The 22112-nt window shown below is 36.9% G+C and overlaps 1 protein-coding gene and 1 long non-coding RNA gene across 8 annotated transcripts; both read left to right on the plus strand.

The window, feature by feature from the left end:
- Positions 1-3377: 3377 nt before the first annotated feature.
- LOC147484600 (DNA gyrase subunit B, chloroplastic/mitochondrial-like) lies at positions 3378-12035 on the plus strand. Of its 7 annotated transcripts, none has more exons than XR_015203727.1 (8): positions 3379-3778; positions 6945-7058; positions 7199-7255; positions 8401-8502; positions 8813-8963; positions 9221-9297; positions 10250-10379; positions 11394-11560. XR_015203727.1 is itself a non-coding variant. In XM_086575881.1 (7 exons), exons 1-7 carry the CDS (start codon positions 3728-3730, stop codon positions 11580-11582), a joined length of 717 nt encoding a protein of 238 aa, XP_086432007.1. In that variant the 5' UTR covers positions 3378-3727; the 3' UTR covers positions 11583-12035. The 7 variants fall into 7 exon arrangements, 2 of the variants coding, with proteins under 2 accessions (XP_086432007.1, XP_086432008.1); XR_015203728.1 differs by having other exon boundaries at positions 11400-11560; XR_015203726.1 differs by having other exon boundaries at positions 3382-3778; positions 10223-10379; positions 11418-11552.
- A 275-nt stretch (positions 12036-12310) lies between these two features.
- On the plus strand, positions 12311-13239 carry LOC147484601 (uncharacterized). The gene is made up of 2 exons (XR_015203730.1): positions 12311-12466; positions 12697-13239. It is a non-coding gene; the product is annotated as an uncharacterized LOC147484601 (long non-coding RNA).
- Positions 13240-22112: the final 8873 nt, after the last annotated feature.

Below are 22112 nucleotides of genomic sequence, written 5' to 3' on the forward strand. Positions count from 1 at the left end.
TAGTTTGTTGTGTGGTTAGTGGGAAGTTAAAGGCCTCCGATTGGAGGAACTACCGCTTAGATTAATGTACTTAAGAATGTTGTATTAGTCGTTGAAAGTTAAAGCGCTTCGGTGGAGGAACTAACCGCCATATGGATTGTGGTATATATATGTATATTATATGTTGTATTTTAGGACTACTCACACCAAAGATTGTTTATAATCGTCCCGATTTGCATGTTTGCTTATCTGGGTGTGTTCATTCAATGAACATAGTTGATAAGTTTTGACGGGTTTAGTGTTGAAGAAGGTTGGGCTGCTTTGCTTGTGGTTTGCATTAGCGTTACATCTCCGGATACGTTTTGTTTTTCCCTTAAGGTGATATAACTTTTCAGTCTAGACAATGTTTTTGTATTCTCATTTGTATATTTTAATTAAAGCGTTATTGAAAAGAGGACTTATGTATAATTGAAATTTTTATTGGTTTTAATTATCCGCGATATTTTAAACTGTTTATGGGTTTTTGGAAGTGGAGAGTGCGTCACACCTCGGAGATCGAAGAGTCGGGGACAAATAATGTTTTTCCGAATTCTGTCGAAATTCGGGGTGTGACAAGATAGCTTTTTGTGAGCAAGACACGACACTCTTTGTGGGTGGCCCTTTGTGGGCATGACATGCTCTTCGTGGGCATGACTCTTTGTGGGTGGCTCTTTGTGAGCAAGACACTCTTTGTGGGTGGCCTTTTATGGGCATGACGTGCTCTTCGTGGGCATGACTCTTTGTGGGTGGCTCTTCGTGAGCGAGACACTCTTTGTGGGTGGCTCTTTGTGAGCAAGACACTCTTTGTGGGTGGCCCTTTGTTTCATGGCCTTCGGGCGGCCGACCGCGAAGTTCTGGATGGATGTGTTCTTGCTGGATGTGTTCGGCTTGGTTTTATGTGTTAAAACCTCACTGAGGTGGAGAATGTAGAGAAAAAGGGATTTTTTTTTCTCTTTCAAGTTTAGAGCGCCACCGCACCTCGCAGAGCGACCGCTACCAGTGACCTCCAAATGATTTGAAGCGCCACCGTGCCTCAAAAGGTGCGCGACCAGCTCCCAATCGCTTTCAACCACGAAATTCAATTGCTTTGGAAGTTTTATGAAATTGTATAAATATAGGTTTTTTCTCAGAAAACCTAACCTAACCAAAAGAGAGAAAGAGAGAAATTCTTAGTGAGTTGAGTGTTCATTCTTTGTGAGTGAATTGAGAGCTCTTGTAATCTGCTATTCGGACATCTAGTAAAGCTTGGATCTCGCCAAATAGTGGACATAGGCAAATTCTTAGAACCACGATATATCCTTGTCTTGTGGTTGGTTCTCTTTTGCATTCTTATCTTTAATTTATATGCTTGTTAAATTGTCAACGAAGTGTTGGGATAGTACTTGGAGGGTGTTGAAGTATTGTCTAGTGAGAAGGATCGATCTTTGTGTAGGATTGATCTATTTGTTGTGGGTAACGTTGTTTCCGCATTGTCCTATTCACAACATAATCCACCCCTACAAGAGGTTAGTATACTATCTGCAAACCACCACCCTAACTGGCCACCTGCAAACCACCACCACATACTAACTAATTGAACACCACCACCCTAACTCCACCGCAAATCCAACTCTAATCGGTGTCCAAAATGGAGTTCAAGTCACCATAGCCGCCGCGCTCCTAACTACATTGCAATATATCATAAGTTGATCGAGTATTACACAACAAGAAGACGACTAATAATTCTAAAAGTTTTAGCTAATTATTTCGCATCACATTATAGAATAGTTTTACTTGCCTATCTTAAACTCCAACGACATAATCATCTGAAGAAGCATTCCTAGTCCTCTAAATATATTGAGCAATCAAGAAATCGATTAGGTTATTAAACCGCCACCATTGTGGTCCTTGAATTGAGTTCAAGTTCCTAGACATCCATCATTTATCCAAAGCTTTTTATGTAGTTCCACATGTAATTCAATTCTGCCCCCAATGTTGTTGTCCACTAAGGAATTATCTCCTCCTTACACCAAGTAGGAGGTGCTTCATTTTGAGTTAGCTCCAAGTAGGTGGCAAGTACTAAGACAAGTATGTCCATACACTAAACATGCAAATACTATGATACAAGGAACAATTTAAACAAACATGATTGCTAGCTTATTAATCTAAGCTAAACTATAATGCTCCCAAAGAATTCAGAAAGTTAGCTTGCCTGACCATGTAACCAAAATTTATTAAGCCAAAACATATTGTACCTAAGTATAAATAAATTGCCAAATTGCACTTAAGCAAATTTCGAGTCCTTACACATGATAGACGACATTCATGAGCAATGCATTCACTTGTGATTACCAAATACAACTCTCATCATATTCCATTTCATAATCCTTCCATATCATTTCATTTTAAGAAACGAAGCAGCAGAATTAACAGGCATGGAATTGATAAATATATATATATATATATTTATCAATTCCATAGTAAGTAAGACGGGAAAGATGTGCAACCTTTAAAACAAGCTCTTTTGATGTTTGAGTTGCTATTGTAACATCATACCGAGAGCAGGTTACGAGAGTCATTATCTCTTTAATTGCCCTCTCTATTGCACCCGACAAAAGCGATTGGAAAACATAGTGTCACAAACTTAACATTCCCCAACTATAGTACTAGTTAAAAGTACTTTTCTAAAACACTAGTTAAAAGTAAAGTCAATGAAAAGTTTCAAACCTTTGAAAGTGCATATGAAGGCCTAAGGCTGAGTCCAATGGTTTGAACCTCTAAAACACTAAACCACAATATCACAGTATATGCGGTTAGTGGGATAGTGTTGTTCCACCCAATGGTTTTTCTTTTTTTAGTCACCCTCTCACACCGGGCGCAGTGTAGGAGAGAATTTTTTTGTTGCTAATCTGGAGAGAGAAAAAAAAATTGTAATCATTCTCATTAATCGGCGTGTGGCTTGGAGAGAAAAACAATTTTGTAACCGCCATTTACAATCGGGCGTGTAGAGATTTTTTTTTTTTTTTTTTCTAGAGAGAGAATTTTTTTTTGTAACCGCCATTCACAATGGCGTGTGGCTTGGAGAGAGAATTTTTTTTTTAACCGCCATTCACAATGGCGTGTGGCTTGGAGAGAGAAAAAACAAACTTTTGTAACCGCCATTCACACTGGCCTGTGGCTCTTTGTTCTGTTGGCCGCCACTCGTTTTGGCGTGCAAAGCATACGCTATATCGTTAAAATTGACTGTATACATAGCGAAACTTATACCGATAGCGTTAGCGGGTTAGCGATTTCACGTACCATTAGATCACAATTTACGTGATATTTAGTGTTTTGCCGCACCATTGGACTTAGCCTAACGCACTAATAATATTAGCTCGGAGGTATGGAATCAGTGTTGGTAGCTGAGGGAGAAAAAAAATCTTTAACAAAAAGAAACCCAACAGAAATTATCATACAACAGTGCATGAGGTGATAATTAGAGAAGACCTGACTCACAGAAAATGACGATTGAGATAGGATTTGTTATGAGTCCCTGACCAAAAGGGAGCCATTTTTTCCTCATGAACCAAAACACCAGGAGCTAAATATTCTTGCCAATATTATCAAAGACATGATTTAAATGTGATGTTTAGAATATGCATTTAACTCTATTAGACCTGTCAGAGTCTGTATCCAGGGTGATTGGTTGTTTATTTATATAGAGCTACATTCAGTTTCCTGGTTGCAGATGCTGAAAAGCACTATTTGTTTATGCTATTCTTTAATAGCTAGGAATCAGGTATGTGTTAACTCTCTCCCTCTTAGGATGCCGTGCTATGAGTTTTAACGGTATAAACACCTCTTGATGCACTTAGGTCTGCAAGCAAGGACCAATTAAACAATCTTGTTTTTTAAAGCTTTGAGTTTAAAGCATGATGTCATTTTTTTTCACGTAATATGAAGAGGGTGTCAGTATGTTAAGTCCAAGTTAAGACAATCTTTTTACACTTCGGATGTATGTGGCAGTGGAATGGGGTAGGTGGATCGGAAACTTCTAAAATACTGGATTGTGGAACATCTGAGTAGGTTCCGTTTGCGTGTGTTGCAGTGTAAACCATTGGCGAACCATCAAAGTGAAAGACTCACGATTATCTGGTTCAATATTCAAGGTAGCCCGGCCTACAGGGGTAGCTTTATCGGATACTTTTAAAATAATATCACAACACCCTTTCTCTTTATTTTATTCGAACAGGGCCTGGTTACAGAAAGTTATTTTGAATAAACGCATTGTCGGTCGACATAGTAATAGTTCCCATGATGGATGAAATTGGTAATAGAAGAGCAAATATTTTGAAAGATGAGTTAGAGATAGAGCAAATGTGTGAAGAATATTACTATAGCTGAGATGCATTTGTTGAACTTGAGTGTAGGCATTGAAGAGTTGTTGATGTGTTGATGTATTTTAGTATCAAAATTCGTACTCACAACGAAACTTTATTTTAGCAAGAAAGCTTCAATGTGTTGATGAACTTGGCTTGAGTTTTTACATTTTTCTACTTGGCTCATTTCTTATTTGCTGTAGTCATGGACCCTTTGCTGAACTTCCTAAACATTACTCCATTTGTCTCATTTCTGATTTGCTCCAGTAATAGGGTAAGAACTAACTGCAGCAGTAGACGCCACACAACCTTTGGTGGCCCGATATACCTTCCGTCGATGTAATTGTTTCCAGGGTAATGTGGCTTGTGCTAATTTCAGAACAGGATGAATTATCTCACTAGTGCAAGACTTCAGCTGTAATAAGGCTTTCCAACAATCTCCTTCCCCCTCGCCGTAGAGCCTAGCCTTAAGATTGTGCCCTGGCCTAAATAGAAACTTGTTGGTTGATGCAGTAATAGCTCCCATGATGTATGAAATTGCTAATAGAAGAGCAAATATTTTGAAAGATGAGTTGGAGATAGAACAAATGTGTGAAGAATGTTATTTCCCGGAATGGTGAATTTATAAGGAAGAGCGGGAATAATCTTATGCATTCTAGGCAAGTGTTACCTCCTTGGGCATTCTAAACACAGCTTTTGGTGGCTCGATATACCTTCCGTCTATCTCTCTGCTTGCTTACGTGCCTAAGAACATTCATTCTTGTGTACAATCTGGTATGGCTATTGTGTTTACAATTAGTTGTGGCGAAGTCTATGGAGCAAAGAAGTACGAATCACTCGGTGTCATTTGCCAACAGAGCATAATTTTGCACTTGGGAGCAGCAATACTATTTTCCTTCCTATATTGGTACTCGAGTACAATCTTGCAAGCATTGGGCCTAAGAGCAGATATAGCTGATCAAACCCAGATATTTGCGCGCGACATGCTCCCTCAACTCTATGCTTCTGCTCTGAATTTGCCAATGCAGAGGTTTCTTCAAGCATAGAACATTGTGAACCCCTTAGCTTACTGCTTACATAGCTACTGGGATCTTTTTTCTTGCATTTGCTTCTCACTTGTCTATGAGCTTTGAAATGGGTTATGATATATTGATTTGGTATCTGCTTACTTTTAATTTTGTTATGTTATACGAAACAAAGAAATGAGTTGTAACAACGCACAAAGAAAACATTGTGCGCTATGCTTTCTAGCTTTTGGCACTCTTCACAATTGATTTGTACACACTTTGCTAATATTATAAATTTAAACTAAAAATTAAATGACTCAATAGTGACAAACTTTCATAAATAAGAAGCATTCAACCTCGGCATTAATTGTGATGTTTTCCTTTTCTTTATTCTCAAATCTTTCTTCTCGTCTTTGTTGTTAATATCTTTCCAAATGTTTTTCTCCTTTTCTTCATCTCTTTAATTATTTCCTTGAGCTCAAAGATCTTGTCTCTGTTTTCTTTGTTTTAAATCATAAAGCGCTTTTACCAACTATGTATGGTTCTTCCCAAGTTGGGACGACCTTCTTGTTGTAAGATCGTTGGATTGTTTAATGGTACCGACCTAGGGATATTGCAGCTGTTTCCTTTCGCTCTTTAAAGAGATCGACTTTTTTGGCTAAGATGTTGTCATTTTCACCTGATTCGATGATGTCGGATCGTGTGGTTGTGATGGTGAGTTCTGATGGTATGACTGCTTCTGTTCCGAAGCAGAGTGTGAAAGGAGACTCGTTGGTACTAGCTCTGGCTATTGTTCTGTATGCCCATAAAATGTTCTCGAATTGCTCTGGCCATTAGCTTTTCTGGCTCTCCAACTTCTTTTGGAGATTTTCTTTGATTGATTTGTTTGTGGCCTATGTTTGGTCATTGCTTTGTGTATATCTAAGTGTAGAAAATGCTTTAATGATGCGCCATTTTTGTAGAAATGCCTTGACTTGTGTGCCAGCAAATTGGGTTATGTTATCCATGATAAGGGTGTGGGGTAGACCAAATCTTGTGATGATATTGGTCCATATGAAGTTGATGACTTGGACTTTCTTGATTTGAACCAGTGGGATGGCTTCTACCCACTTGGTGAAGTAATCTAGGACGTTTTCTTTTGTGGGATGAATGGTCCCATGACGTCTAGCCCCCACATATGAAAAGGTCATGGGCTGGCTATGTTGATCAACTCTCGTGCTGAACTGAGATGGTTGTGGGCAAATGTTTGACATTGATGGCATTTGAGAACATGTCTTTGTCTCGATGTGCATGCCTGACCAATAATATCCTTAGGGGATTGCTTTGTGAGCCAAAGATCTTGCTCCTGCATGGTTGCGACATTTGCCTTTGTGAATTTCGTCAAAGATGAGTTGGCTTTCGTGTGGAGTTATGCATCTTAGGTGGGTCCTCCTGCGGATTTACAGAACAATCGTCTGTTGATCACTGTGTATCTGGGAGCTCGAAATTGTATTGCAAGAGCATTCTTTGCCTCGGCTGGGAGCTCACCATGTAAAATATACTTCAGGATCTAAGTATTACTATTTTTGCTTTGCTCAAGGTGTATGAGATACTGGATAATGCCATTGATGAAGCCCAAGCAGGATTTGCTTCAAAAGTTGACGTCACTCTACATGCAGATAATTCCGTCAGCATCAGTGATAATGGTCGTGGGGTAAGTACCTGCGTTTCTTGTTGCTTATCTTCTGATCATAGTTAAGATGGCTTTTAATGCTTTATCAGAGATGGAACTTAATATGGTATATTTGCGCCTGTCTCTATTTGGTTTAATTCATATTTTCACTCTTATTTCAGATTCCAACGGAATTGCATCCAGCCACCAAGAAATCCTCCTTGGAAACTGTCTTGACGGTATATCTCATACTTGACCTTCACTTATTACAACTGCTGAAACCTGCTATAGAGGCCCTGTTGATCATGAATTTTTTGAGTTTGAAGACCCTACAGTTTGTTTTTTCGTATATGCATGCCAGTTACTCGATTTTTATATTACCTTTAAAACTAAAGCATGATAAAGAAAGGTACAGAAGGTCAGGTTTCGTTTCAATTATGGATACAGCACGATCATTGCTAATTAGGTACCAGAACAGACTGAACAGTTGTCACTTCTTTTTCTTTGAGGAAGAATGTCTATACATTGAAAAAAGCCGAAGACCATTATTCCTGTGAAGATATTGCATTTAAAAATGTGCAATCTAATTTCTCGGTATTGGCATGTGTGTTTTGGCTGTGGTGGATCTTATATTGAAATTGGTTAAATCTTTTCTATGCTGGGGAGAAATTCAGTAGTTTGGCTCGTTAATGACAAATTGAATGTTGGTTTTATTAACTTTACTTTTGAGGATTATCATCTTACTTTCTAGGCACCCAAAATTAACATCATCTGAAATGATTTACTTGATATTTATAAGTCATATTCTGATCCTATAGGTGTATTCCATTGTACATGGTATTAGATCTTTCACTGTTGATATTGTAATTCTATGAAGTGGGGTTGGCGGTGATGGGATGAAATGGAGATCTCTGACATTACTAATTGTGAAACTGAGTGGTTAGAGAGTGGACTTAGTTTGCCATTGTCAATGAACTTGAGGATGCTGTGAAGTACATTTTACAAGGGGTGGAAACAGGAAACGTGGGAGAGGCTCCCTTTTAACCTTTTTGTCATTTTATTGCATTTTAAAAGTGGAATATAGTGTAATAATCTAATTGAATGACACACAAACTTTTTAAGAGAAGATTCCAGATCGTGGACACCCGGGTGGATGGAAAATTTCCATCCTTAAACAAAATCTAAGCCGAATAAGCTTGAATGCCCAAAATACACGCCGGGTCTTTTTTGGTGTGGAGAGTTAAATGTTTTTGGAGTGTTTCATGAATTGTTTGCACCCGGTCGTGTAGGATCTGAATTCTTTAGGAAAACAATTATGGCTTATACCAAGGTAAATTTCTGCCTCTGATTAACTTGATGATTTGGACTGATCACACTGTTTCAGGTCTTGCATGCGGGTGGCAAATTTGGTGGTTCAAGCAGTGGCTACACTGTTTCTGGGGGGTTACATGGTGTGGGCTTATCTGTTGTTAATGCTTTGTCAGAGGTACTTGTTTTCTTCTGTTTATTTTATACTACTAAATATTCATATCTCTGGATCCCATGGCATCAAACTTTTATAGTTTATGCACAGCTTTGTGTCTAGGCACAAAAAACATCAAAACATAGACACAAGTTTTTTAAGCCCTTTGTGTCTAGAGTGTTAAATCAGATGCATATATCAAAGCACTGGGACTCTGATTTTTGTCGAAGATATTCTGACATATTGCCAACTTCTTGCCCTGGTTTGCAGATGGCAACTTACTGTTATGTGTTTTTTATTCTAAATTTCTAATTGAGTAATTTTCTGTGAACAGGCATTGGTAGTTACAGTTTGGCGTGATGGGATGGAATACCAACAGAAATATTCTTGTGGAAAACCAGTGACAGCTTTAACTTGTCATATACTTCCAGCTGAATTAAGTGCTGCTTGGGGAACAAAAATTCGATTCTGGCCTGATACAGAAGGTATTTTATTTTATTTTCTTTCCTTCCAAATTCACATGCTCAATACTGTGTTTGATACCGAAGGTTTCCAGTAGCCTACTGGTCAAGCCTTGGGAGGTTGGCCCAAGGTCTTGGGGATCAAATCCCATCTTCACCGGGGAAAGGGGGATTTAAGGGTTTCCAGTAATAGACTTGTGACTAGAATAAAAAGTTCATCATCGATGTTATCGACCATATCAAGATTTTCAGTACTTGTGTTATTTGATTTGTATTTTCAGTTTTTACTACTTCAGTCGAGTTTGACCACACCACAGTAGCTGGACGAATCAGGGAGCTTGCTTTTCTGAACCCCGAGGTAATGTTATACTTTTAAACTATAAACATCTTACACTTTTCAGTAGATAATTCCTACGAGGATCACATTGGTTTCCTTTGTACTTGATGTCAATCTGTGGTTGTAGTTTTGTTTTAAGAACTGGGATCTTTATCTTCGAAGTTTGTCCCTCAAGTTTCACTTTTGGAGCTTATTCTTAGGATGAAAAAGAATTTCTTGAGTATACCTTCCAGATATGTATTTCTGGACAAACTGCCAAAGTAGACGTTTTGTGGCGTCATTAGAAATAAGTAGGTCAAGAAAACCTTAAACAAGATCATAAAAAACAAGATTGCTTTCAGAAACTTTTTGTGGGATATGTACGATGATTCGATAAAGCTCAGTTTTATGTGTTAAAACCTCACCGAGGTGGAGAATGTTGTCCCGCCCCCTTTTATGCCTAGCCCAAGGGGCGCCCGTCCCCTAACCTCTACACAACACATATCCGATTTTTTACAGGTGAAATTTCGGACCACTATATAAATGAAGTTAGGGTTTTTTACCCATGAACTTAAGCCAAAAGAAGCTAGATAGAACCTAGAACAAAAGAGAGACTTGGAAGAGAGCATTCTTTGTGAGTGATTGAGTGATTCATTCTTAGTGAGTGAAGTGAGAGCTCCTCTTGTAATCTTCTTGTTCATAACCATTGATCTCGTCGTGTGGTCGTAGGCACATTGCCAAACCACGTTAAATCCTTGTCTTGTGGTTTGTATTCTTTACCTTAGTCTCTTTACTTGTTTATGCTTGTTTGTTGATATTGGTTGTTGGGTTGTGCTTGGGTGAATTGATGGAACCTTTGTCTTGTGTGAAAGATCACACCTTTGTGGGTGATCTAGTTGTTGTTGCTTGTTTCCGCGATTAAGATGCAACAGTATATTAAAGGACTTGACTTGAATGATATTTGCAGTGCTCAAATATTCAATATATTCCCCAGAAAAGGAGAAATTCTTGCTGGATCCAATGCTGATATAATCATATTAAGCCCAAATTCAAGCTTTGAAATATCAGCAAGATCTCATCATTCGAGATCAGACACAAATGTGTATGAAGGAAGGAGAGGAAAGGTACTCATTGTAAAACATATTTATATTTTTTTTCCGTTAATGAATTGGCTAAAATTCTTACAATAAGTCTGCCAAGTGAAACTTCTATATGACTTTAGGTTTATGGTTGTCACTGTAATTCGTGTTGTACACTTGATCATTGTGACAAACCTTTGATAGGCTGGACTACTTTTATTGGATAATTAGGGGTTGAGACGAAATAAGCATTTGAGAAACATCATGAGTATATTAAAAATAGTCCCATAGTTAATAGTTTCTTTTGAACCTTCCTACCCTCCTCATAAAAATAATTGACAAACACCAGTTAGTGTCTATTAGGTTTTGGAAGAAGTAGCCTTTGATTATGCATGTACGCATGGAGTTATATCATAACCACCAAGAAACGATTATGTTACAAGGTTGTACTTGTCTACCACAGGCACAATTCTTGGGATTCTGATGAGCAAACTTTGCCAGACACAAAATCATCGAATCAATAATCTGCCGTGTCCTTAGCAATTTCTTGCAGGACCATTGGTGCTATATAAAAAAGATCCATATCATGACGACCTGTCTCTTTCCCTTGTCTAGAACTTAGACAGTAATTTAGTTTCTCTAGCGTTTTCTAGTCTGTGATACTTTGGAAAGACGGATACACCTAGTGTTCCAGAGTCCAGATTAGGCTCACTTGTAAAGGGGTTTATCTACAGCAGTGACCATGAGGTGTATGTTGAGATATATTGTAGGCATATCTTATTAGATCATTCTGAGCAGTTGCTCTCACGACAAAATATAATTATATGCTTACTATATATCTCTCATCAGTGCATAACGAATCCTTAATGATGACAAGTTCTGTAAAGATTGGTGCAGAACAATGAAACACAATTGTTTCACACTTTTTGCTGGGTACTTATAGTCATGTACTATATAGCTTAACTCGCAGTTCACACAGTTGTAATTCCTGTCTATCCCAACTTAGTCGTGTTGTATAGTTGTATTACTCTGTTAATTTTCAAGTTTTTTCTTTGCAAGGAAAAGTTTAAGTGACTATTTCAGGAGGCAGAACTGTGGGAGAATGACGAACTCAAGGTTGCGCCTGGCTCTGGGAAGTATATAGAAATGCCACCCTTGGGTCATATATTTAGTGGTACTGACAAAATTGATTCTGCATCTCTCTCTTCCATGCATGCTCCTGTACAACGCCTCAGGACTGTTTCTTGAGATTCAGATTAATTATTATCAGTATTATTTACTGTTCAAAAACGGAAGTGGAATAGATTCAATAGAAGCAAATGCATTAAAAAGAAAAACAGTATAGTCTCGTCTGTATATTGTACTATCCATTTGTCTGAGTGCAAATAAAGTCAGGCGTATTGTACATCCTGATTATGAAAATGTAGTTGCATCATTTTCGTTCTGTATGTGTTTAGCAGAGAGATGCTTCATTGTTCTTCACGGTTCACACAACATCTCATTCAGGGATTTATAAGAAGTAATCACCTCAGCCACCTCGTTGAGTCTAGTACTACTAGCCATCTCTCGAATCATGGACTTAAAAGGAGAACTTCAAACTCCTTTGGATGAAATGTGTCTTTTCTTTTTATTGCTTGGTAAGAAAGAATATATTGCCGATGAAAAGAAAAATACAAGAGCTATCATCGAAAAAAAGAAAAATACAAGAGCTCTGGAGACTCGGAAGTTCAGTTGAATCTAAAGTCGTTCTATGATGCGGTGGTCCTCCGCTCCATAAAGAAGTGGGAAAAATGTCTTGCTTCTGCACTTCTCTGAACTTTGAAGACCTCCTTTTGTAGTTTGTCCCGTCTCTACATTGATAAAAGTATGAATCTCGGGTAATCTAATACATTACCAAATTATTCTTCACGGCAATATTAATGGAGATCTTGACAGGCAAGACCAAGTACACGTCGCAATGCTCCCTGATTACCAAATTACTACACCACATACCCTGATTACCAAATTATTCTACACGCCAATATTATTTTACACGCAAGACAAAATTTGAAGACCAAGTACCTAAAATTCTACAATTCGCAAAGATGATTTCGAAGGCAAAACTTGAAGACCAAAACGGAGGATTCACATTTGTAAGTCAATCAAGTACACTTCAATTCGCACTCCTATATATTACTACTACACCACATACCTAAAATTCTACAATTCGCAAAGATGATTTCAAACCAGGCATTTACATTACTTAATTTTTACATGATCTTCCTACTCTTTAACCAATTGTCACAAACAAAACCTTGTATGGCCACCTCAGGAAATGAGACTGACCTTCACTCTCTAATCGCTATTAGAAATGGAATTGCAGGCTTAAGCTCGTGGAACCAATCTTTTCATTTCTGTCAGTGGCAAGGCATTACATGCGATAAGCGTTATCAGAGAGTCATAAGTTTGAATCTTTCCAGCCAGAGTTTGGTTGGATCGTTATCCCCTCAGGTTGGAAACCTCAGTTTCCTAAGGGTCATCAATCTACAGCAGAATAAACTCTACGGTGAGATCCCACAAGAAACTGGTCGGTTGTTTCGTCTTCAAGAACTCAATCTGTTCGATAACACTTTCGAAGGAGAAATTCCAGTCAATCTAACCCAATGTACTGAACTCAGGTTCCTTAATATAAGTTGGAACAAATTTACAGGGAATATTCCGGCAGAGCTTGGCTCATTGTCAAAGCTTGAAGTCTTGAGTATTGCTAGAAACAATCTGATAAGAGTGCTACCCGCTTCTTTAGGTAATCTTTCGTCGCTTCAAACCTTCTATACACAAGAAAATAAATTGGTTGGAAGTATTCCAGCCAGCTTTGGTAGACTGTCAAGCTTAATCAAATTCAGTGTTGCAACTAATAGACTGTCTGGTGAGGTCCCTTTAACATTTTTCAACATCTCATCCCTGAATGAGTTAGGATTGAAGTTAATCAACTTAGTGGTACTCTTCCCCCAGACATGGGCATCACTCTTCCTAATCTCGTCCGCTTCTATGGTGGTGGAAATGAACTTTCTGGACAACTCCCAGTTTCATTTGCTAATGCTTCTAAACTTCAAACATTTGATATTCCAGCAAACAATTTTATAGGACCAGTTCCTACGGATTTTCAATTCCCTCAAACTATCGAATGGATAAATCTTGGACGCAATCATCTAGGAACAGAAAAAGATCGTGATTTGAGTTTTATCACTTACTTGACCAATCTAAATCAGAAAAAGATCGTGATAAATCTTGGACGCAATCTAAATCTAAAGATATTGGGCTTGGACCGAAACAATTTTGGAGGTGTTTTCCCGAACTCTATTACCAATCTCTCCAAACAAATGGAGGAGTTGTATCTAGGAGGCAATCGTATATCTGGAGTCATCCCAGAAGGGATTGGGAACCTCGTCAATTTGTATGTATTAGGTCTCGAGTATAATAACTTTTAAGGTAGTATTCCATCTTCTATTGGAAAACTTCATAGTTTATAGGGGTTAAATCTGTCCGAAAACAAATTGTCTGGACCGATCCCATTTTCTCTAGCAAACAATACTAAATTGAGTCTGTTGTTCTTAGGAACGAACATACTGGAAGGAAACATTCCTTCGGTTCTTAGTAATCTTAGCCAATTGCTACAACTGGGTCTGGAACAAAACAACCTAAATGGTACCATACCTAAAGAGATCTTTAATATTTCCTCACTTTGCTTTCTTAACTTCTCTGAACTCCTTAACTGGTTTCCTCCCTTTAGTAGTAGGAAAACTAAAACATCTTGTTGGAATGGATGCGTCTGGAAATAAGTTATCTGGTTTATTGCCTAGCACTCTCGGTGAGTGTTTGAGTTTGAAAAATCTTCTCTTGCAGGAAAATTTGTTTGAAGGGGCAGTTCCTCAATCTTTCAGTTCTTTAAAGAATGTGGAAGAGTTAGATCTATCAAGCAACAATTTGTCGGTGAAATTCCAAAATATTGGGAGGACTTTCATCTCCAACAATTGAATCTATCCTTCAATAAATTTGAAGGTGAGGTACCGATGAAGCGAATTTTTAAAATTGCAAGCAATTTTTTCATGAAATGGTGGAAATTCGATCTACGTGGAGGTATAAGTGAACTGCTATTGCCTCCATGCCGAATTAACAATTTTGAAAAGCAAGGAAGGTTCACTCCTTCCAAAATAACAATTATCATCAGTGTGGTTGTGTTTATTCTTTTGGCATCATGTTCTCTAATATTTTACTTGAGAAGAAAAGGTAAACTTAAAACAGCTTCTTTGCCACCAGTCACTGATCAACATGTTAAGGTCTCTTATGGAGATCTTTCTCAAGCGACCAATGGATTTTCTCCAACTAGTTTTGTTGGTTCAGGTGGTTTTGGCAGTGTGTATAAGGGAATGCTCAACCAATATGAAACCGTTGTTGCTGTTAAAATGTTCAAACTTCAATTGAAAGGAGCTTTAAAGAGTTTCATGGCAGAGTGTGAATCATTGCGTAATATCCGCCATCGAAATCTTGTAAAAATTTTGACTTCTTGCTCTAGTCTGGATTATGAAGGAAATGAATTCAAAGTACTTGTCTTTGAGTTCATGCCAAATGGAAGTTTAGAGAAGTGGTTGCATCAAGATATCAATGAACAAGTCGAAGAAGAGTCGAATTTGAACCTAATTCAAAGACTAAATGTCGTCATTGATGTTGCTTCTGCACTTAGCTATCTTCATCATGAGTGCCATGTTTTGGTTATTCATCGTGATCTAAAGCCAAGCAATGTACTTCTTGATGATAATATGGTAGCTCATGTTGGTGATTTTGGTTTAGCAAAGCTTCTTTCAGAATCAATAGAGAACTTGCATGATAATCAGAGTACCTCAATGGGGGTAAAGGGATCTATTGGCTATGCCGCTCCAGGTTTGAATTTAAATATCGACATATGTTGATTTCAATCTTTTTTTCCAATTCATAAATGCATGAATTTAATATCTGGTATACCGCATTAGTTATAATTTTATATGCAACCTCATTTTAGTGAAACTTAATTCCTTTTGCCTCTTTTTTCCCAAGTTACGTTCGATGCCATTAACACCCTAGTTACAGGAGGCCTTGGATAGTTGGATGTTTTAAGCTCCAGAGCTTGCTTATAACATAGTTATTTAAATAGTTAATAAAAAAAAAGTAGTTATCTAGATATCTTAAAAGAGGAAAAAGGAATTGGACATTAGTGCAATTGAAAAGGTGTTAGAGAATCTATTAACTTGATCTAATTACCATGTTAGTTGAATTAAAATTCAAAAGATCGATGATGAAAGAAATGTAGTAGTGGTGGTAATTAAGCTAGTTTGTTTACTTCTATCACTATCTTAATTGACGATCTCTATGTAGTATAATGGATATAAAGCATTACGGTAGTACTATTATATTTCTTTTTCTTTTTGTTGGCCAATGGCGAGAGAGAGAGAAGAGAGAGTGATAGGAAATTAGTCGGTCTAAATTAATAGACTAGTCTCATCCTAGTTAAACCGGAAGCGCACAGCTATCGTTAAAAATAGTTACGGCAAATGTGCTGATCCCACAGGGATTACTACTTAGGACAATCGAGTATTAAAATTATACTTAACTAATTCGAACAATATTGTTTTATGGAATTTGAGATTTCTAATAACTAAAGCTATTTAATTTAACTAATTTCTATAAAAACAATTAACTAAAGAATTTGGTTCACATGATTGGAGAGGAACTAGGACTTCAGAATCCACCCTAGACTTTTCAGTAAATATTTTAGAACTGGGTTTCTATGTTTCAGTTTAATACAAAAAATACTCGAATGAGAATTCGGTGTTTACCCGAAGATGTTATCGTGACAAAATAATTACATAAAAACATCTTTCGAAATTCAGCACTAAATATTAAACTTAAAAGATTAATCGTCTTTTTACATCACGAAGAATATCTAAATTTAATAGGAAACAATTAGTAAGGGCATCTCCAATGGGGGGTGTAAACCGTATAGAGTGGAAATTTTACACCTCAAATGTCAAAAAACTATTTCCAATGGGAGGGTGTTATACCGTAGGTAATAGAGTATTAGTTGATAGAGAGGGTGAGGAATTCTCCTTCTCGCTATCAGTTAATAAAAAGCACGGGCAACACTTGAACAGATGTCTGAGTAAAAGCAAATTCGGACGTCACTTAAAATGTCGTCCCTATTTATTTCTAAAGTCAAGATTTGAAAATTTTAAACTCGGACACGTCCCACTTTAATTTAAAGAGGGGCGTTTGAGTTTAAAATTGAACTTTTTTACACTTTTCTATTGGAAACAATAGAGAGTGGATATTTATGGACTCTACAATAATTTACAATTAGAGTAGTAAAATCCTAATAGCATCTAGGTGGGGTCTATGTGGAGGTGTAATTTTACACTCTCCATTGGAGATGCCCTAATAAACTTTAATTAACATTAAAGTGTTCAAACTACCTAAGATGCTTGACATGCAAGGCGCACAAGGTGCACAAACAAAACTACTATTAATCAAGAATGCGAAAAAAGAAGATATAACAGTTCAATTATACTCATAACCATAAAAACCCAGTCTCAAAATAATTACATCAATGCTGCGGTTTCTTCTCAGCCCTAGCGAATAGTTTAGTAACTCATATTAATTGAACAAGAAATAAAATAAAGGATGGAAAAACTCATTGTCACGGTGAGTTCGTTTTCTCCTGTCTTCAATTACTGTCCTCCTTTCTGTTCTGCCGATCGATTTTCTGTCTCCACTTTGTGCTCTTCCCAATTCCCTAATCCCTATTCCTTCTTTCTTTTTATAGTCCTCTCAACCGAACTTAGAAGAGTTTGATTGGAATTGGTGACTTTTCTCGCAGTATTCGAATTGGGCGCCCAAAACAAATCGAATAGAAATTGAGAAAATATATGGAAGTGATAGAGTGGTACCAAAGCGTATAATAATTCGGTACTGTTTAGGATTCTGATTGGAAGGAAATAGAGGTGCATTGGGTTACTGTTTCGGTGATGAGAATTTTTAAGTTGGGGTTTTTCTTCGTGAGAAAAGAAATGGGAGAGAATATGAGGGGGGTGCTACGGTGCATCAAGGTGGACATGAATGTTATGGCCTTTAGTAAAGTATATGCTGGTCACGTGCTTATCAAAGCTTCCTTGTTCTTTACTTCTTTAGTCTTGAGTCTTGACCACACCGAACCTTGTATAGCTTATATTTTATATATATTATATTCTTTTGTGAAGGGTCCCATGATATTTTACCCATCTAAGCTATATCTCTTTTTAGAGCATTTTCAATGCAAATCAATATTTTTCTCCTCTTATCACCTCTACGTAGGCAGTATTTCCCCTTTTTATCACTGTTTTGGTGAAAAACAAGGTGAAGTTGTCCAATGCAAATATGAATCTTAATCTCGGACGGGATGTTAGATTCTATCTGAACTTAAAAATCCAAAAAAACGCTCCGGACGGAATGAAACATCATGTCTGAAATTAAAAAAAAAAAATCGAAAAAAAACCGAAAAATCATGCGAAAAAAAACTCATTTTTTTAAAAAAAATACACACGAGACGGAATCCAACATCCCGTCCAAAGTTCACAAGTCAACCACTATCTCGGTGGAAGGTTTCACCTTGATTTCAACTTGGAAAAATAGTCACCAATTTTTCACCTCTGCATTGCACAACCCTTTTGAACAAAAATCGGTGACTATAGTCACAAACCCCCCAAAACCACCTGCATTGGGAATGCTCTTATACACCAACTCTTTAACAAATTACTGACAGTGCCGACTCACTGATAGTTTTGAAATATATCGAAACACTTAGATTCAGTAGTTAACTCAAGCTTTTACCACACTTTCTCACATTATTACAATTTCCTACATGATCACCGAAAACTAATTTATTCAATCAAAATAAATATTTAAGTGGACTAAGTAATGTAAATATTGACATAATAATATCTAACCTAGATATTTATCGAAAAAAAAACCTAGATAAACATTGTTGTCATCTTTAAAAAGAAATTTAACGATCTAGAAATGTTGAGTTTGAAATTAATTATATATATATACCCAATTTTGAATTTTTATCTAACGGTCCATAATTTTTTTTATTTCATAACAAGTTTTGAGAAGGTTAAACTTTTTTGAATGAGCTGATTTTTGGTGAGCATGTTCTTCATGGTGAGTAGATAATGTCCACCAAAATTCAGTTTTTAATTCATCTTTTAAGTTAACATTTTCCTTGAATGTGTACACAATGTGGGCGTAAGAGAATGTGGCTCTATCCCTCTCCTATATATATATACTAGAATTTAACCTATGGCTACGCCACTGAGTCATAATTAAATGAATACATGTAAATTTAACTTTTACAGCAGAATCACCTTCTTTTTTTCTTTGACATTTAAATTGAACTTGTTATTGTCATTATGACATACCCTTAACTGAATATGCCTTAGAAAATCATCTTGCCCAAGTATATGTATTGAGAACAATTTATTCATCCATAAACGGAGTGTACGTAGACTGGTTCACTCATGCTATTATTGATAGTATGTCTAATTACTTCGGCAAACACATGCTACTTAAAAATAATACTATTAAATTATATTTGTAGTGCTCCTAATTAGTTTCAATGTGCGTTTTGCTCTTTCAATATTGATGTTCATGTCATGATATTGAGAAACCAATGATCACTCGGATAAAATCGATTTTATCCTGGAGATTAATAGTTTAATGGGGAATTCGCAACCTTCTTTATAGCGTGGATGCCACTTTGAAAACATTAATCTTCTAATAAGTTCAATTGTGGTACTACTTCAATGTGTTTTGATATTGTCGTTCATGCCTTGGCATTGACAAACCACTTAATGAAAATATGCAAGTTATAGGATTCCTTATATATGAGCATGCTTCTAGGAACAACAGTAGAAATACCATGAATCCATGATTCCTTGATCTGTACTTTGGACGTTGAACACCAGTGATGGAGAAAAGTTGAGTTGAAATTCTTGATCTAATTAGGCAACTAAATTCAATCAAAAGGAAAACATATATACCTTAACTATAAACGATTTTGTTTTTGAAAGGAAAATCAAATATACCTTAACCAAGCTTCAAACGGAAATTGCATAAGCTAATGTATACCATATATGTTTACCGTTGGTGCAATTCTATCATTACCATTAAGCTCTATTAAAGTGTTGATGTAATGCTTGAGATCATTTAGTTCTCTATAGGCAACATTACTGGACGACTATACTCGCCCATTGACAACTTAGGTTACTTGCTTTTCATGCTGAAATCAACCTACACTCATCAAAGAAGATGTGCTGGAGCAGACAGGTTGAAGCGCTTTGACAAAAATACCGCCAACCATTTCTTTGCCTAATATGATAGAATGAAACTAAATTTCTTTGTCATTGTGCTTAAACAAAAATTGTGCATAAGTGATACTGCTTTGATGAATAGGGAAGAAGACTTACTTCCCCGGGATTCTATACCACCATAAGCATATATTGAGGGTCACAATTCCAAAGTTCGCTTAGGCCACTGCAATCTCAAGGCCTGCCCTGTGTTAAGTTCGATGTCATTAACAGCCCAGTTATATGAGCTGATATAGGTACATGAGGTCTTTGGATAGTTGGATGTTTTCAGTTCCGGAGCTTATAGCGTAGTTATTTAGATATCTTAAAAGAGGGAAAATGAAGGAATTGTTAGTGCAAATAAAAAGCTGTTAGAGAGAATGAAAACTATCAACTTGATCTAATTTCTTTTCAGTCCATGTTTGTTGAGTTAAAATTCAAAAGATCGAGGATGAAAGAACTGTAGTTGTGATGGCAATTGAGCAAATTTGTTTACTTCTATTAATATCTTAACTGGTGAGGACCTTTTCAATCTCTTTAGTATAATGGATGTAAATCATTACGACATTACTATTTTTTTTTTTTTTTTTTTTTTTTTTTTCAATTTCTTTTTGCTAGCCAATAGCTCTTAACATATATATATATTGATGGTTTTATGTGATTGATGTATATATTGCAGAATATGGTATGGGAGCTGATGCATCCACACAAGGTGATGTGTATAGTTATGGAATTCTGGTGTTGGAAATGTCTACAGGAAGGAGACCAACCGATGAGATGTTTACAAATGGTTTAAACCTCCATAACTATGCTAGCAACGGTTTGCAAGATCAACTTATAAAGATTGTGGATCCAATACTTCTATCTGAAGGAGATGACACTTTAGGAGATAATAATAGCATGAGAATCGACAGTCACAGAAGAACAAAACTGCTAGAGTGCGTGACAACAATAGTCAAAATTGGGGTTGCATGTTCTGTGGAATCACCATCAGAGAGAATGGATATTAGAGATGTCAGTAGAGAATTGCACGCTATCAGAGACACATTTTTTGGTACTAGGATTCACGGAGATGGTAACTTACTCTAACGATGGTTTAAATGAAAGGTAAAATCACATCTTTTACAAAAGAAATGAATATGAAATAGATAGAGATAGAGAGAGCATAAGAAATTAAATCGGTGTTTTTCTATGTAATTTTCTCTTCATTTATGTTCTTTTGAGCTAATAGGACACTATTTAGAAACATTCATAACTTGGTTATTATGCAATTGTTGTTAAGACCAACTTAAATGGTCCCTTATCCCTGAAAAACTATGAAAATCTTCCTCCAATGGCCCCCCACCATATCGTATTTCTCTATCTGCAACTGAATTTTGCACCCTGTATATGCAACTAAATATGCATGGTGGCTTAGGTCTAGCCCCATAGGCAAGCTGACGCCACTCCCAATGGAGCACAATCCTTATCTGGCCACTGGTACTTCAATTCGAAAAGTTTATCATTTGTAACTGTGACTACACTAGATGCCACTCTCACTGATGACATGGCGTTTAACACCATAAGCCACATAGTAAACATGAGCCTTGCCCCTAAGTAAAAACCTAAACATTCTACTTTTTTCTTGAATCACTGGGCGGCATTGGACTTCATGGAATTGGACTGCAGACTTATTGGCTGAGCTCTTTCCGAAACTATTGTTCTGAACACTAAGAGGTGCCCAAAAAAAAGGATGTACTTAGTTTCCTAATTGCAAATATTATTTGATTGTTTGGTATGCACTTGTTTCTCTGTCTATTTTTTTTTGTTTTCCCCCATTCACACACACAGACACAAGTAACTTATAATAGATAAACCAACAACAAGATTGGGATTCACAGTTGTGGAGTGTCTAATTTCTACACCCTTCAGTCCCTTAGTTTCCTGCCTCAGTTGCGTAGGAGCAATTGCATGAGTTGCCTAAATAAAACATAGACTATCATCTAGGGGCAAGACATACCAAGAGTAGAGAGTAGAGATGCCAGTATGCCACTACAAAGATTCATATTTTCATCCCAGTTAATGACAGTTTTAGAGGTACACAAACTCATCATCATCATACCTGCCCCTGCCTTAATTTCATACAAACAGGGGTCAGCCATCGGCACATGAATTATCTATTTTCAGTCTTTATTATTGTAAGCCATCTGACATTTTAGTATTTTATAGGTAAAAGCAGCTGTGAAATCTAAATTAAACTACAGTAGAGATTCTGGTTCCTATAAACATCCTCGCTTCTTCTGCGCATCTTCAATGTGTTGATGATATGCATTATTCTTGTAATCTTGTTCCTCTTCTCCACTACAAAGATTAGTGTTTACATTCACGGAGGACAAAAAGGATATTG

The sequence above is a fragment of the Coptis chinensis genome, chromosome 8 (assembly GCF_015680905.1).
Source record: "Coptis chinensis isolate HL-2020 chromosome 8, ASM1568090v1, whole genome shotgun sequence".
In the NCBI taxonomy this organism is placed as follows: Eukaryota; Viridiplantae; Streptophyta; class Magnoliopsida; order Ranunculales; family Ranunculaceae; genus Coptis; species Coptis chinensis.